Genomic DNA, 15,572 nt, shown 5'->3' with positions numbered 1-15,572 from the left:
AAACTCTGATCCAACGCATGATTGGTCTCGGCAATGTTAGCGAATTATAAAAGAGAAGGGGGGTGTTGTGAAGTTGATGCAGCTTAACCACTATTTCCAACCCACTCCATAATAATTGCCCTCCCTCCCTCCATCCCTCTCTCTCTCTCTCTCTCTCTCTCAATCCAAAGTAGTTTGGTGGGTTCTTTGCAATTCCTGCACGAAGATCATTCTAGCTTGCCCTTAAAGCCAGAAAGGGTCATGTTATAACAGATATATTCCCACTTGCTTGCACTGCATGATACCAATTGGTTCCTCATTGTATCCATTCCGACACAAGAAGGGTGTGTTTGCGCTGGGTTCGTTCCTCCTCCCCTCTCTCTCCTCCTCTCTCTCTTCCTCTTGGCTGTCTCGGGTGTCGGAGTGATGAAAGATCGCTCGGAACGATTTATGGTCCTTCCCTTCAACATCGGCTGCGCTTCTCTCTCCAGCGTCGCCGTGAACACAACATGTCAGCCGGAGAAGCAGAAGCCGGAGTCACTCGACGTCGCCGCCGTAGCAAGTAAGACCTCTCTCTCTCTCTCCCTCTCCCTCTCTCACGCACAGACAAATGGTTGGTCGACTCGGTTCTGTATTAATTAATCTGCAATGGCCTATAAATGAAGATTGGTTTTAGGTACTTGCTTTCTCATGTCTCCTGCATTTTCTTATTCATCATTCCTTCGTGGTGGGTTGGGCTATCAATCAATCTTTTCAAGCACATGCGTCTTCCCTGTTTTCTTCTTGTTTTAGCCTTCCCCAATTAGAGTTAACTTTGGCAAGCGAAGTCCTGTTTAATGCACCTGGGCGGTGCGATTTGAGTCGGAATTTGGGACATGTCACGTTATAAAGAAAAATAATTTAGTGTCCAAAGAATGTAGAATTCCAGGTCAGATTCTTACATACCGTGCATAATGCATTAGTAAACATTAGTAATGTCAACGACAATCATGTAGCCCGACTTGCTTTGATCAAATTTTGGAGGTATTGATCTAGTCTTGAAAGCCGATTCAAGATATTTAACTTGATAACAACCCCATATTAAAAAAAGATATCACAAAACAAACATATGGGCTTGCCGTGTTTACAAAATGAACAATATCTTTTTAATTAAGTAATCGCATCTTGTGATGTATGTGTTTAGCAATTGTCGTGTTGTATCACGGGCAGTTGCGATTGATATTTTACTAGGAAACTTGTCATTGGTTCTTGCTTTTGTGTAGAAGGAAGACAAAATGGAGAAGCTGGACCCTCCAAAGAGAGACCCAAGGTTTCTCACGGCTACCCCACTTCGTCAAAACCTAACACCAACTTTGGATTTTGGCAGAAGCTGAGGAAAAGCATCAAAAGTTTCACCCAATTATTTGGTAAGTACATTCACATGCTTGGATGTAGAATTGTCCACCTAATTTGCCCCGTCTCGCTAGCGTTGAATTTTTATGCGAAGTGGAATCTTGAAAAATGGATAGGGATCATGTTGACTCTCTTTGTAAGTTTACTTTTCGATAAAAGACTAGCGCTTGCCCAATAAGAACTCATCACGTAATTTTTGAGGATTAATATGACCCTATCTTTAGAAATTGTAGATTCATTGTGCTCGTCACTTCAGCCCCTCACAACGTATCGACTAATAACCTGGATTCATGCCATTCATCAGCTCACATCTTCTCTTGCTCTCAGTTTATAGAGAAGAGCAGGAGATGGAGGAAATAGAAGTGGAGATGGAAATTGGGTATCCGACCGACGTAAAGCATGTAACTCACATCGGACTGGACGGATCCACGCACACTGACCCAGTTAAAGAGTGGGAGAACCTGAACAATCCAGAGATCCTTGCATTCCCTTCACTTTCTTTGAAGCAATTCGAGTTTGCCATGGCCGCACAGACAAATCGTCACCTTAGTGTTGATCCTACCAAGTTCTAATCGATACAATGTTGCTGGAAAGTTTCGAGTTGAGCGCGCAATTCCTGTCATTGATGTTTTTGAACAAATGTGGTTTGTATGTAAGATTTAGGGGGGAATGGGGAATTCATGTTTGCAAGAATACTACTTTTGTTCAGCTCTATTTCAAAGTGTTTTTGTTTTTAAGGTAGCAAGTTATGACCACTATTTTTCCCCTTTCTATGGAAGCGTGGGATATTGTTGATCTTTCAGATTGGACTGTTGATTTGAAGTAACTATTTTGTGGGAGCACACTTCCAAAAAGAATTTAGAAATGAAGAACTTATTAAAAGATGATTAAGGTGAGTTTGTTTCATTAAAGATTTCATAATACGGGAAAATCTTTGATGAAAATCATTTTCAAAGAATATAGTTAGTTTTCTTTCATTAGCAATTATAGAAAGTGATTTCATTCTTGTTAGAAGAGGAAGTGGTTTTTCTTCTATTTAAGCTTATTGTTTTCAAGTTATGTAAATAGAGTAAATTTTTGTTATGAAAAGTTAGAAAGTAATTTCCCAAAAATTGTTTTCTTTTGAACAAAAAAACCTTAATATCTTTAATTAGCAAATTTATAAGGGAAGAAATAACATAATTCCAATGTTTGACCTCTCTCTCTCCCTCTCTTCCGATCTAACTAATGGTATTGCAATCATCACTGCCACCACTGTCATCTTTAATTATTCACCGCCACTTCGACGATCAAGGTAGGCCTAATCCAATAATATAATCCAAAGTTGATTTATAATAAGGTCAATCTTTCTTTTTTAATTGATAATATAGAGACTAAACCCACTTTATTAACTCTATGATTTCATAATGAAATTAATTTGAATCCATGTACAATTCTTTTTTTCTTTTTTTTTTATCAAAGCAATCCATGTATTAGTGAATAATGTAAAATATGTCTGCCGTTCAAATGGTAACTCTTGGAAGATTCAATTTCTATCATGGACATCATAACCCATGTATCTTTTCTTAAATGGATATAGAATTTAGTAAAACTAAAATACCGGCTCGATATTTTACCTCTATTACAAAGATAGGGAAATAAATACCTATATAATATAAATCCAACACTCTATTTACAATTATATTTTATTAAATTTATCCATGAACTTAATAAGTCACACAAATTCTTGTGTCGTGATCATAAATGCTAATAAAACAAAATTAATAAAAGATTCAAACTTCAAACACTTATGAAAAAGAAAATTCCACAAGAGCCTATGCTTATATCTAAAATAAACTACACTCATAAATAACTATGAATATATATAAAAATCATAGATCATAAGAAGAATTAGAATAACTCTTTGGCTTAAACTTTGGAAATCTTGGACCAAAATTGAGGAAGCAAGAAAAGAAAAAGAAAGAGAGAGAGAGGGATTGTCACTGCTGGGTCCTAATTAGGGTTTTCAGGGTCTCTCTTTTCTTCTCTCTTTCGTGACTCCTCTCTCCCCAGTCGAGGCAGACGCCGCCGGAGTCCGCCGCCGCCGCTCCTCCTCCTCCTCCGCCCCCTAGCCGGCAGATTCGCCGCCACCAGAGGCCTCTCGCATCTCTCGATCATGGCGAATCGTAAGCATCGACACGCTCACCTCTCTCTCTCTCTCTCTCCCTCTCTCTCTCTCTCTAACTTTTGCGCGCGTCTTTTTCCGTGCGTTTATCGATGGCAGCATCGGCGGCGAGATCCTTCCTTCAAGTGGCGGCCACCGAGGAGGTCACCCCGCCTCTCAGGGTCGTCCAGATTGAGGGTCTGGTATGTCTCTCTCTCTCTCTCTCTTAAAAATCCTTTTTTTATTCCCAAGAAACCTTGAAATTGCATCTGAGCTATGCTACTAGGCCGCTAGAAAGCAATTTTTTTTTTTGGTAGCGGCGGGGGCATTATATGCGATAATCACGGATGCCCAGATGGGTTTCGTGTGATTTCTTGCGATGTTTCTCGTTCAATGAGCTTCCGGATTGTCTCTGATTTTGTATGAATGTTATGTCGGGCAGGTTATTCTGAAGATAATCAAGCATTGCAAAGAGTTCTCGCCTTCCCTCGTCACGGGGCAGCTGCTTGGTTTGGATGTTGGCAGTGTCCTTGAAGTCACCAATTGCTTCCCCTTCCCGGTTAGATTCTGCTTTTAGCGAAATCACGTGCCCTTGTCCGATAAAGGGTTATCTTTTCTTTTTTCTTATTTCGTGGAAACCTGTCAGATACGTGAAGAAGATGAGGAGATTGAAGCCGAGGGTGCCAATTACCAACTTGAGATGATGAGGTGTCTTCGGGAGGTCAATGTTGACAATAACACCGTCGGATGGTGAGTTTGTAGCCTTCACATGTACAGGGTGTTTGTCTGTTAATTGACTGCTGCGAATGCATAAATGTGTTGTGAGGGTAATCCATGCTGTCACTTGTTTTTAGTAGGCTGTTAAGAAAATTTCTAGGGTCATTATTTTCTTAGCATAGATTTCCCTTGTCCCCAAGTGCCTACTATTATGTGCAGTGTGTTGAACATTGTTTTTCGCTTGTTTTTTAGGTACCAATCAACGTTGTTTGGTTCTTATCAAACGGTGGAATTGATTGAGACCTTCATGAATTACCAGGTATTGTTTTATTAGTTATCAGACTTGGATATGAAATTTTGTTTCACGCTGAAAGTCACATTTTTCAGATGTGTGAATTGCCATTTGATTTTAGCTGGGAGATTTGCATTACGAGGCTTATAATTGAAATTATGTGGGATGCAAATGAAGCTTAAAATTAAGAAGAATCACTGAAAAGTGGGTACATTGGCTGTAGATTTTGAAATGGGACAAATCCAAGTACAGCTTGTAGCTCTATGGAACGATTTATCTCCAATGCAGACCAGAAATATTGATAATATGGCAGTGTGATGAAAATGAACTTATAGAGATCACTAAATTTGAAATGATTGAAAACTTGTTGCAGCAGCAGACCTGGAAAATATTTTTAGCTCTTAAAACTTTTTTTTGCATATGTTACCCAGTAAGTTGGAAAATATCTTTTAGGATATATGGGGAGGCTTCGGTTATCACATTCATGTTAGTTATCACATTCCTGTTTTTGGTTAAATATACATAAATTATATGCATGGTGTATATATCTTGCTTTGGTTTCTTATTTACTTTTCTCAATAGTAGTTAAGTGGGACGATGTTCTGTAACAGCCAATATCATATATATATATATATATATATATATCTATATATATATATATATATATATATATATATATATATTGTTCTTTTACTTGGTTTCAGCAGTTAATGTATTATTTCACCGGCAGGAGAACATAAGGAGGTGTGTTTGCATAATATATGATCCTTCCAGATCTAATCAAGGTGTCCTAGCCCTGAAGGCCCTGAAGCTCTCAGACTCATTTATGGAACTGTATCGTAACAATAACTTCACTGGAGAGAAGTATGACATTCTTTTCTGTATTAATTAGCAATGATGACATAGAAAGCATAAAACTGGTTGATGTGACATGATTTCTAATTTTAGGTTGAGGGAGAAGAATTTGTCATGGGTGGATATATTTGAGGAGATACCGGTAAGATTCTCTCCTGATACTTATATTTTGGAGACTAGCAGTGCAGCTTAGCTTTATAGTATATTCCATTGTGTTGCTCTTTTGTATCCTCTCCATGACAAAAAGTATGTCATTCGTTGCATCTACCATCAACATTTTATTGTCAGCTTGTATTTTCGGAGCAGTTGTAATAGATTGATTCTCAAAGTCAGCAACGCAACCTATAATTTTGCTGCTTGGTTACTTGTGATGGACTCTTCAAAGCAACCAGCTGAGTGAGGTGGTCAAAGTGATACCAGGGAATGTGGAGTGTCAGCCAATTTTAATGAGGCAGCTCATCTACAGTAGTCATCTTTGGGCATTAGGATGTTTTTTCCCCTTTCAGTGATAGGCTTTCACTGAGACTGTTGGTCCTTCATCTCATCGCCGAAGGAGTCCCAATGTTACTTATGATTGTCTGGACACTTCAACACGAAGTCCACCCGTGAATTCTAAAATCTTATCCAGCTTAACACCTGATATTGGAGCAATCACACAATCATTTTCCTGCGTAACTTAATTTTCCATGCTTAACGTTCCAACTTGTCATTTTAAATATCAATTTGTTTTTATAATAGATGTTGGCATGAATGCTCAATGCTAGGATGGTGGTCAACACCTCTGATTCTTGTTGCTGTTTCCTTCAATGTGCTGCTTTCATTTGGCAGATCAAAGTTTCAAATTCCGCTCTTATCAGCGCTTTCATGACAGAGCTTGAAGCTGATTCACCTGCCACTCAGGTAGTACTACATCTATACATCTTGCTGTCACCTAAGGCTGCATGTGTATGTTCCATTGAACTATCTTTGGTTTTTGGTTCTTTTGTAGTGTGACTATGACCGGCTGAAGTTGTCAAGCAGTCCATTTGTGGAGAGGAATATGGAATTTCTGATTGAATGCATGGATGATTTATCAGTGGAGCAGCAGAAGGTTGGGTGCCTTTGATTTTTTACCTCTATTGTTGCATCTTTGTGATTTAGATTTTGATAATTTAACTTGAATGTTTCTTTTTCAGTTCCAATATTATTATCGGAATGTATCACGGCAACAAGCGCAGCAGCAAGCATGGCTTCAAAAAAGAAGGTAACCATTGGCAGAAGTTTTTTTGTCTTGCTCAGCAATCCTTTAAATCCAGTATTTATTATGAAATACGCTTCGGAAAAAAAAAGAAAAAAAAAAGAGGATGAAATTTTAGTTTCACTATGATTGTGAATTGTACAAGATTAGCATTTCATTTAAATTCGTGAGTATCAGGTCCAGGGTCTCTTTGCATGTGATTATCTTGGTGTCTGCCTGCCAGAGCAACTTGTGTTTGAAACTTTGAATGGGCAATTGAAGGAAATTCCATGGTTAACTTCCTGGAGGTTTTCTATTTTTAAGGATGGAATATACAATTGAATTTCTATGATGAGCATGGTCGAATTGCAAGATTGTGGCAACTTCATAAAGGAGTGCATTACTGTTAGTGAAGTTGTCGCATGATCAGTGCAATGAAGTCAATGTGCGAGTTTGACTTTCTTTTTTCTTCTCTCTTTTTCTTTAAGTAATAGAGTTGGCTACTTGAAGATTTTGGTAATGTCCAACTTTCAATGGGAAATATAAATTCATCAGAATATCTTTAGAATTGATACCTGAGCATTAGAGATGGATATTGTTGTAATTCCTCAATACATTTGATCATCAGAAGAAGCTTGAATAAAACTGCATGTTTTGAATATTTTCCATGCTTCATTATTTTCTCTGGTCATTTCACTTTACATTTCATAAGTATCAATAATTGCACCGTGTTGTATACAGGTCTGAAAACATGGCACGAAAAGCTGCAGGAGAAGAGCCCTTGCCTGAGGAGGATCCATCAAACCCCGTCTTTAAGCCACTTCCTGAGCCATCACGCCTGGACAGCTTTCTCATAACAAATCAAATTTCCAACTACTGCAACCAGATTAACGGGTATGTCAGTATAATCAAGTTGGGCTTGTGTATGAAGGTGGAAATTATGAGGCAGACTTATCTGTTTCTTTAGTGGTTTCCGTGTTACTCGTATCATTATTATTTTTCGCTAGTTAAATGCACATTAATCCGCATTTGCACCCCTTCTATCTGTCATAGACAGTGTCTTTGGGCTTCTCTAACTTCAGCTTGTTGTCCATGGAAATGTAACAGGGTTGCTGGACAGAGCTTCAGCAGATTATACTTGATGAAGGCATTGCAGGAGAATTAATGGAAGATTGGAAGATGCTTTTTGATATAATCAGATGAGAAAACGAGATATTTTGTGAGACAAAAGGGAGAGGAAATCAATGCATCTTCTTTTTTTATTCACTCGGTCCGTGTTGTATTCAATTAGTGGAATATAAATTTTGAGCATTAATTATCCGAATTGCTTGGTGGAATACGATTGTATTGCTGCAGCTTGGCAGAAATAGGTTATCTTTTGTGCAGAGGATTTAGGAAAGACTTACAATTATCGTCTCAGAGGATGCCTCGAGTCTTCATTTTGCCCTCAAATCTTCTTTTGTACGAACTTGGTAGTTGATCCATCCTAATTGAATTGCAATCTTTAATAACTTAAATAGAGCGTATAAAGAAACGAATAGTGGATGGATTACGAAGTTGAATATGGGTTTGAGACCATGTTTGGCTCTAATGAACTTTCCTTTTCCACGAGTCATTTTACGAGGTACAGTTCCTCACGAAAGTCATGTAGGCGTAGAGTACACGAATGCTTGTGATGTGGTCAGCTGATTTATTTCTATCACTTCATTCACTCGAAAAACCTTCTACGATGTGTCGGTGTCAAACGGTCCACCAGTCATCCAAGTAACGTAGGTATCTCTCGACAAAATCTGTCGGAAAATCTATGGTTTTAATTGGCCAGTTTTGACATTTGCGGTTGCTCGAGGGATGACGTTTATAAAGAGTCCAAGAAGATTTTGAACGTGAACGTAGGCGTGGATGATCTAGATAACATTTTTGGAAGGAAGATCTACACGAGTCATTTTACGAGGTACAATTCCTTCCAAAAGTCAAGAAGGCCTAGAGTACACGAATGCCTGTGATTTGGTCAGCTGATTTTTTTCTACCACTCCATTCACTCAAAAACCTTTCTACGTTGTTTGCATGTCAAACGGTCCACCAATCATCCAAGTAGCGTATGTATCTTTCTACAAAATCTGTCGGGAAACTATGGCCAGTCCAGGGTTGCGACGGCCATTGATGGGACACTGATAAGATTTATTTTCTGTGACGTGCGAACGACGAAATTATAAGTGACTACTTAAAATCAAGTAGCTATCAAGAGCTTGGCTCATTTAGACAATCCTCCAGCATGACTCCATGAAACACTCAGCGACATCGACGGATTTTGCAAACGACATGGGGGATGCAATATGGGTCCCCAAAAGAGAAAACCCAGCTGCTCATATAGCGGGACATGCGCACAGTGATTGACTATGGAAAAGATTACTATTCTCAAGCAATCATGAACATTCATTTACAGTAATAAATGCCGTATCGGACGATTAGGAACTAGAGCTCAACCAAAAAGGAGAAGGCATGGTTGTGCAACCGGTCAGTCCAAGTTAACACGTAAGTCACAGAAAGGCGTCGAGGTATCTGTAGGTGTGCCGTCTATTATACTGAAGCAGGCTGGCATAAGTCCGATCCCAGATACCAATGTATAACGACTCGTTATCTGGGCTCAAGGAAACGCCAGAGATCTCCCCGAAAAAGTCGATCTCCTGACTCTTGTTATAGTCTGCTTTTGTACTGTACACATGCACAAAGTCCGCTGGTTCGGCCATTACCATGAATTGGCCATCAGATGAGAATTTGATCGATCGGATGGCTCCGAGGTTACCCTTGAGACTGGCGATTGGTGATTTCAGGTTTCTTATGTCCCATACTCGGCAAGTCTTGTCCTGATTCCCCGTGGCGAAAACCCGTCCGTCCGGGTGCCATGCTGAAGCGAAGGAGTAATCTCGATGGCCAGTTAAGTTAGCGACGCTCTGGAAATTATAAAGCGGTGGATAATGTCGTCAATAAAATGCCAAATCTGGTCACCATATCTGTCACAAATCAGAAATGCTTTACCTTTCCATTTTGTGTGTCCACCAGCAACCCATCAAAGTGATCACCAACAACAACAGTCAATGTACGGTCCGGGCTGATTGATGTATGCTGCATCAAAAGTAAAAAATACTTACTAGACCAGGACATGCCTCATGTACAGTTGGTTTTGTTAATTTAGGATTTCAACTTTTTCTTCATCAGCAAGAAATCAAATTATATCCAAACATTCGGATAACAATCTGTAATGCCTGTTTTACTTAAATTGCTATCAATCTCTCTTTCAGAGAAAAAATTACACACAAATTTTCCAATTGATGCATAAGTGGAGGAGGAACAATTATGAAGATAAGAAGCTAATGAACAAAAATTGCTCCAAATAAATAGGGCGATATCCATGCATCTAAAATTGCTTTGTGAAAGCTTACATTTACAGGCCAGGGATGTCGCAAGTGATTCACGACTTGAAATCTCTCCAAATCATATTCTCTTGTGCTACAGTCATTATTGGCTGCCATAAAATGCATCCCACCCCTGCTGAGGAAGACGAAACGCTCAAAATTTTTCTCAATGTAAACATGTAATATTCACGACAATGTTCAAGCACTTTGATACCTCAGGCTGTCATAAATTTCCACAGCATTCGTTATTGCATTATCATCATATGTGGTCCTCGTGCAGAAGCTCACCCCTTTTCTGTCCAAGCGCTGCAAGCACAAATTTATCATTAAGAGTAATGGCAAATTCTAAGTCCTGTAATTTATCATAAAATGACCTACTGAGTTATGCTCATCGGTCCAAAAGATGATCAGAAGAGGCCAACACAGAATGAATAGCTCAAATGAGGACTTTTCTTTCGCCAACTTTAAACACGTGGGGAAAACAGGCCAACATGTGTAGTAAGGAAATTCAGCTGGCATTACTTTGGGATTCACCAGTCACCTCAGAAGCTACCTCTTAACAACATGCGAATCATGTAAATTACAAAATTATTTGTCTTAAAATTATTTTTCCAATGTTTCCATCACCTCTAGATCAACAATCTTCACATATGTGTTTAGTGCAGAGTCATGCCGTGCAATTTTCCTAACATATAATTATAATAGGAGCTGATTCTTCAAATGTATGATCACCAGGATAGAAAAATGACTAATCACCTAATTACGAACAAGCCAGACCATACAATGAACAAGAGGCAAATTAATTCAGGATTGAATTTGCAGGATCACCTCATAAAAGATGCAGTTTCTGAAAACAGGATATCATCATAAGAAACGTAAAGAGTATGAGCGAAGAAAAGAAAAAAAAGGGTTACCTTACAAAAAATCTCTCCCTGAAAGCCACCTGCTACAAGGAAATTATCCTTGACTGCCAAAGTACTGATCTGTGTCTGCATAAAGCCTTCCAGCAGAGTTCCTGCGTGTTTCTGTGGAAAAGTAACTAAAACTGTTAGATGTCAACAAAGACAAGCCTCTCATTTGAAGACTGACAAAAGAATACAGTGATCACAAATTAACATAAAGGGAAAGGGAATCATGCATGTGCCTTCTCCAACCTCATAACAAGGCAGGCAGACATGAAGCTGGCGAGATCAATTTCTTACCTCGGTAGGTTTTACATGTCCAGAGAAATTGAGAATCTCCTTTAAATTGAAAGTCAATGAAGACCAATGCATGACTGAGTAGTTCGACATCAGATAAACATCGTGTTTCGAAGTAGCCCACACCAAGTTTCTGAGCTGCAGGTTATTAGAATAAATTAGGTATTGAATCAAGTAGGAAAACCATGTATGTACATAGATGTATGTATATGCAGGACAACAGCGTGAAATTCCAGATTGCCCAGACACACATTCTCTTAGACCAATGGACACTTCAGACCACAAAAATTTCTACCACTTGAATATTCTATTCGCTTTTATGATTTTGTCCACATAACATGCAAGAAAGAGTAATAAATTTTTAAAATTATGATGTTTTTTCTCCTCTAATTAGTTGATCCAAGCTCAACTATTCGCTGAATCTGGCAAGCTACAGAAAGTTCAGCAAACTCCGAATATTATGTTAGAAAGACCCTTTCTAGACCAATGAGTAATACTGAATCAGTTCAGAAGAATTAATCTGCCAGCATTTTCTTCTCTCTGTTATTTATGTAATTTCCTGGAGTTTTGCAGCTCGCAGGAAAAACTGTAGCTGCAAAAGGGAAGATCTCGTGGTTAGGGTACAGCGTAGGAAGTGACTTCGAACTCAACACTTTCTATTGATTGCACCTTCTATATCCCATTGTGACCAGAACGACAAAACAAACTGGAAATGTACGTCGCCTCACCCCTCTTGATGCCCCAAAATAGGGATAACTCAAACGGCAGCAAATTCTATCTAGAATTACATAGAGAAGGGAAGAAACAGCCTAGCAATCACATCCACTGCTTCCAAGACCATTCACCTGAAAGTGAAGTATTGTAGGCTTAACCACCCTCGTGTTGTAAAAGAAATCATAGTAATTGGCGCCCTTCTCCACTTGTTTGTATTCCTGGATTGCCATGGCAAAATTATTTAATATATGGTTTTTTTTTTATTCAGGAGTCACGACTAACGGTACGTATAAACGAGATTGAATGTCGGATGAGAAGTGAACCTTATCTGCAACATCCCCAGAGACCGGTACATTCTCGTGATTTTTGTACTGTTGAATCCTTGTTAACCTGTACTTGTCTCTGGTTATGTTCAGTCTCTCCCAAGGGATACCCTGGATGTCTTTCCCCTTTCTTGCTTGCACGGCAGACGTATCAGTGATCTTCGTGAGCTGCTCAAAACGAATCCAGGGAACAAGTATCCAAATGATAAGAGCATGAGACGGGGAAGCGTGGGGCAATGAGCAAGCGACCGCAGGCAAAGCAACAGAGAACGAACCATTTCATATTCATCAGGAACGTTGCCACCAGCTTCACCATTGTTTTCTTCATCCACTTCATCGATAAAGTCAGCGGCTTCTCTCTCCTCCGCCATGTAATCCACTTCATCCACTTGGTTGGACATGCTCGGTCCGTCGTTCAATGAACTGTGCGCACAACAGTACCACTACCTCAGAACTAAAATTAACAGCTCATTCGTTGCACGAACGCCGACCGCACTCCCGAACATATAATTCAAGCAGAGAAAACATACACAGAGGAAGAAAAGGAAAAGGGCAAAAAGGCATCCATTCCCCAAACGAAAAGAACTCAAGACTCCTAATCACTGCAAACATACATTTTTCACCAAGGCAAAAAAGTGCAATTCTGCAACATATAAACACGTATAGAGAGAATATATATCAGAAACTGTCATGAATTGGCAGCAGCTATTAAGATTGAAGAGACCGGGCCGTACTGCATTCTTCAGAGCAAAAACTTGGAAGAGAAAATTAAAGAACCCAAGATAAGATCCGAGCACCTCAGTCACCTCAGTCACCGCCGCACGCGGAATGAAACGGCACAGGCCACGACATCCTCGCAATATGTAGGAACCGAATTCCCAATTTGAAAGCGAAAGAAGAGAAATTTCGACACGTTCAACCGCACAAACGCATACGCAATCACGTGTCTGTTCAGCAGCCGAATGTTTCGCCCGAAAGAAAGTCAAAAACCCATTACTAAAACGAAGAAGAACCACGGGGCCAGACGTGCACCATCAGTGCCGAAGAAGAAATTTAGCGAGCAAGAGCAGCACGAGAAAGCGACGTGACCCACGAAACCAAGAAAACGAAAAATTCACAAGGAAAACGCGAAAAAACAACCTCCCCCTTCCAGACCCACGACGCAAAAGGAAACCCAAAAAAAAGAAAGAAAACGGCAACTTTTTCACAGTACGAAGGGAGTGAGCTCCAAGAACAACAGGGAAAAGCGGCCGTACCCAAAAGCCGAAACAGAGGAGCCAGCAACGCCGAAACAGAGCGTACAACAATACAAAACCCACTTGGCTTCGACCGCGACGAGAGAGAGAGAGAGAGAGAGAGAGAGAGCAGAGGGCGTGAACGCGATGAGCGTAGCGATGATGATTTGACGTTATGGGTCGGCTAAAGATGGGCCCATCGAGAGCTCCACGGGGAGAGCAACGCTAAAAGCTTTTTTCCACTCGATTACAACCCACCCCTGCCCCTGCCTCCCCCGCTCTCTCTCTCTCTCTCTCTCTCTCTCTCTCCTCTGTCTCTGTGCGTTTCCTCTGGGCGCGTGCGTGCATCTGGGTTCGCGTTTTACGTGTGCGCATGAAGGGAGAATGAGAATGTTGCCGGTACCCTTTCTTTATCCATTAAACTATTCGCAAGATCTAGACAGAGAGAGAGGGACGGAACAGGGGAAGGAAGGAAGGAAGGAAAAGATGCGATTTTTATTCTCTGTCCTTTCCCCGCGGTGAGCGTCTCGTCACGGAGCATCCCGAGTTGGACCTCCCCACCTTGGAATCTACCGGACGTATCTCCAACCCTCGGGGACCGTCGGATCAGACACGCGACGAATCTCGTCCGTTCATTATATGATCCTCTAGATTTATGTGAAGATGGTGAACCGTATATGTAATGAATATATATATTCCCCGGTCGGGGTTGATTATTTTGTCATCATTTCCGTATTCGTGGGTAGTCTCCGGATTTTTTGGGGTACTATATGTAGACTATTTGTTTCCTTTAATGATAAGGTCAATTTGCATGTCAAAATAGTCATGCTTCATGTCTCCCTTTTGTCAAGTTTTTGCATTCTCTTGTTCGACTGTGCCAATTAAATAAATGAATGGCTTGTGCGCACTTCTCCCCCGTTACTGTGGTAACTGGGGCTGGCAGTAGGTAAGGAATTACGACTTATTACAATCTCGTGATCCAACCATCGGCGGACTATGAAGGTGGAATTGCCCCTTTTTCTAAAGGTTGCGATTTTAGATTTCACTTTTCTCGATATGTTGTCTCGAGTCGTCAATGTTGCTAGTAATCGACCGGTCTCTATCTCTGGTCATTTGACTGTAATTACAAAATTACTCAGGCCCGTGACTTTTGAGATGTTCTGGAAGAGTTGAACCAAAGTAGAGATCTAAATTAGGGATTCTTAGTTTCTAAGAAAAAAAAAGTGCAAGCGGTGGTTGGGTTTGAGTCGGCTTGACAAACCCAATCGACCTGTGCAAGTTTTTCACTTAGGTTTCGAAAACAATTAGGTATATCTAAGGGCATGCCTTAATGAACTCGAGACCTGCCTTATGGTCCCCTCTACTATGAGCACTAGTCACCTCTAATTTTGCAAGAATAGGCGAAAAGTGGGCACATCAAATTTATTCCGTCTCAAATCACTTGCGCTGAAATATTTAGTTTTAATTTCTTTTTATGTCAAATTAAAAATAAAAATCGACACGTGGATACAACTTTAAATATACCCGTCAAATGTGAAAATCGTGTATGGCAATAATCTACTCTCTCCTTTTGGTAGAATCTCACTGAAATTCAAAGCCTCCTTTGTCCAATATTTTCTTTCTATGATACTTTCTTACGTGATTGGCGTTATTATAGTATTTAGCTTTTCTTTTGTTCGATTTGCTAAATTGTTTAGTCACGGGGGTCATCAAAGTCTCCAAATTTTTTTTTTTTTTTTTGTAATTATGGTGTTTTAAGGAAACTAATAATGTAGTATCTACGTTTGTGGATAGTGATAGATTCATGTATCTTCTGTTTATTGATGTGTCCAACACATTTTTCATGGAAAAATTTGCACATAAAAAACGATTAACCCGTCTTGTTTAGAGTCGGATCTCAATTGATCAAATCTCAACTAATCAAAAGGCCCTAGTCAGAATTGATCAAATCTTAACTAATCAAAAGGCCCTACCACTTTAACTCTTATTGACTTGAACGGCCCAAAAATTATTAAACCCGTCCCCTTGCTAGGTCTGCTTTTGTATAGCATGTTTGATCGGACTTTCACTCTAGAATAAGCTAATCAAATTAAA

At 39.8% G+C, this 15,572-nt stretch overlaps 3 protein-coding genes across 10 annotated transcripts; 2 read left to right on the top strand and 1 right to left on the bottom strand.

Annotated features, from left to right (window-relative positions):
• The first annotated feature begins 122 nt into the window (after positions 1-122).
• Positions 123-2,210, top strand: LOC104456307 (CRIB domain-containing protein RIC4). 2 transcript variants are annotated; one of them, XM_010071079.3, is made up of 3 exons: positions 123-541; positions 1,245-1,385; positions 1,699-2,210. In XM_010071079.3, exons 1-3 carry the CDS (start codon positions 406-408, stop codon positions 1,941-1,943), a joined length of 522 nt encoding a protein of 173 aa, XP_010069381.1. In that variant the 5' UTR covers positions 123-405; the 3' UTR covers positions 1,944-2,210. The 2 variants fall into 2 exon arrangements, with proteins under 2 accessions (XP_010069381.1, XP_010069380.1); XM_010071078.3 differs by having other exon boundaries at positions 130-541; positions 1,242-1,385.
• A 1,116-nt stretch (positions 2,211-3,326) lies between these two features.
• Positions 3,327-8,033, top strand: LOC104456306 (eukaryotic translation initiation factor 3 subunit H). The gene is made up of 12 exons (XM_010071077.3): positions 3,327-3,536; positions 3,635-3,717; positions 3,957-4,073; positions 4,161-4,264; positions 4,484-4,550; positions 5,254-5,387; positions 5,472-5,520; positions 6,207-6,278; positions 6,367-6,468; positions 6,554-6,621; positions 7,336-7,488; positions 7,702-8,033. The coding sequence occupies exons 1-12, from the start codon at positions 3,527-3,529 to the stop codon at positions 7,757-7,759; spliced, it is 1,017 nt and encodes a 338-aa protein (XP_010069379.2). The 5' UTR covers positions 3,327-3,526; the 3' UTR covers positions 7,760-8,033.
• A 948-nt stretch (positions 8,034-8,981) lies between these two features.
• On the bottom strand, positions 8,982-13,746 carry LOC104456305 (uncharacterized WD repeat-containing protein C2A9.03). 7 transcript variants are annotated; one of them, XM_010071075.3, is made up of 10 exons: positions 13,500-13,746; positions 12,519-12,666; positions 12,244-12,411; positions 12,052-12,138; positions 11,210-11,344; positions 10,922-11,032; positions 10,222-10,313; positions 10,035-10,143; positions 9,631-9,717; positions 8,982-9,545 (listed from the first exon to the last, which is right to left on the bottom strand). In XM_010071075.3, the coding sequence occupies exons 2-10, from the start codon at positions 12,642-12,644 to the stop codon at positions 9,132-9,134; spliced, it is 1,329 nt and encodes a 442-aa protein (XP_010069377.2). In that variant the 5' UTR covers positions 12,645-12,666; positions 13,500-13,746; the 3' UTR covers positions 8,982-9,131. The 7 variants fall into 7 exon arrangements, with proteins under 7 accessions (XP_010069377.2, XP_039174340.1, XP_010069376.2 ...); XM_039318406.1 differs by lacking the exon at positions 13,500-13,746 and adding an exon at positions 13,050-13,483; XM_010071074.3 differs by lacking the exon at positions 13,500-13,746 and adding an exon at positions 13,041-13,377.
• Positions 13,747-15,572: the final 1,826 nt, after the last annotated feature.

This window comes from Eucalyptus grandis, chromosome 8 (assembly GCF_016545825.1).
Source record: "Eucalyptus grandis isolate ANBG69807.140 chromosome 8, ASM1654582v1, whole genome shotgun sequence".
NCBI lineage: Eukaryota > Viridiplantae > Streptophyta > Magnoliopsida > Myrtales > Myrtaceae > Eucalyptus > Eucalyptus grandis.
The sequence above is the reverse complement of the archived record's forward strand: the minus strand, read 5'-3'. Positions and strand labels throughout refer to the sequence as shown.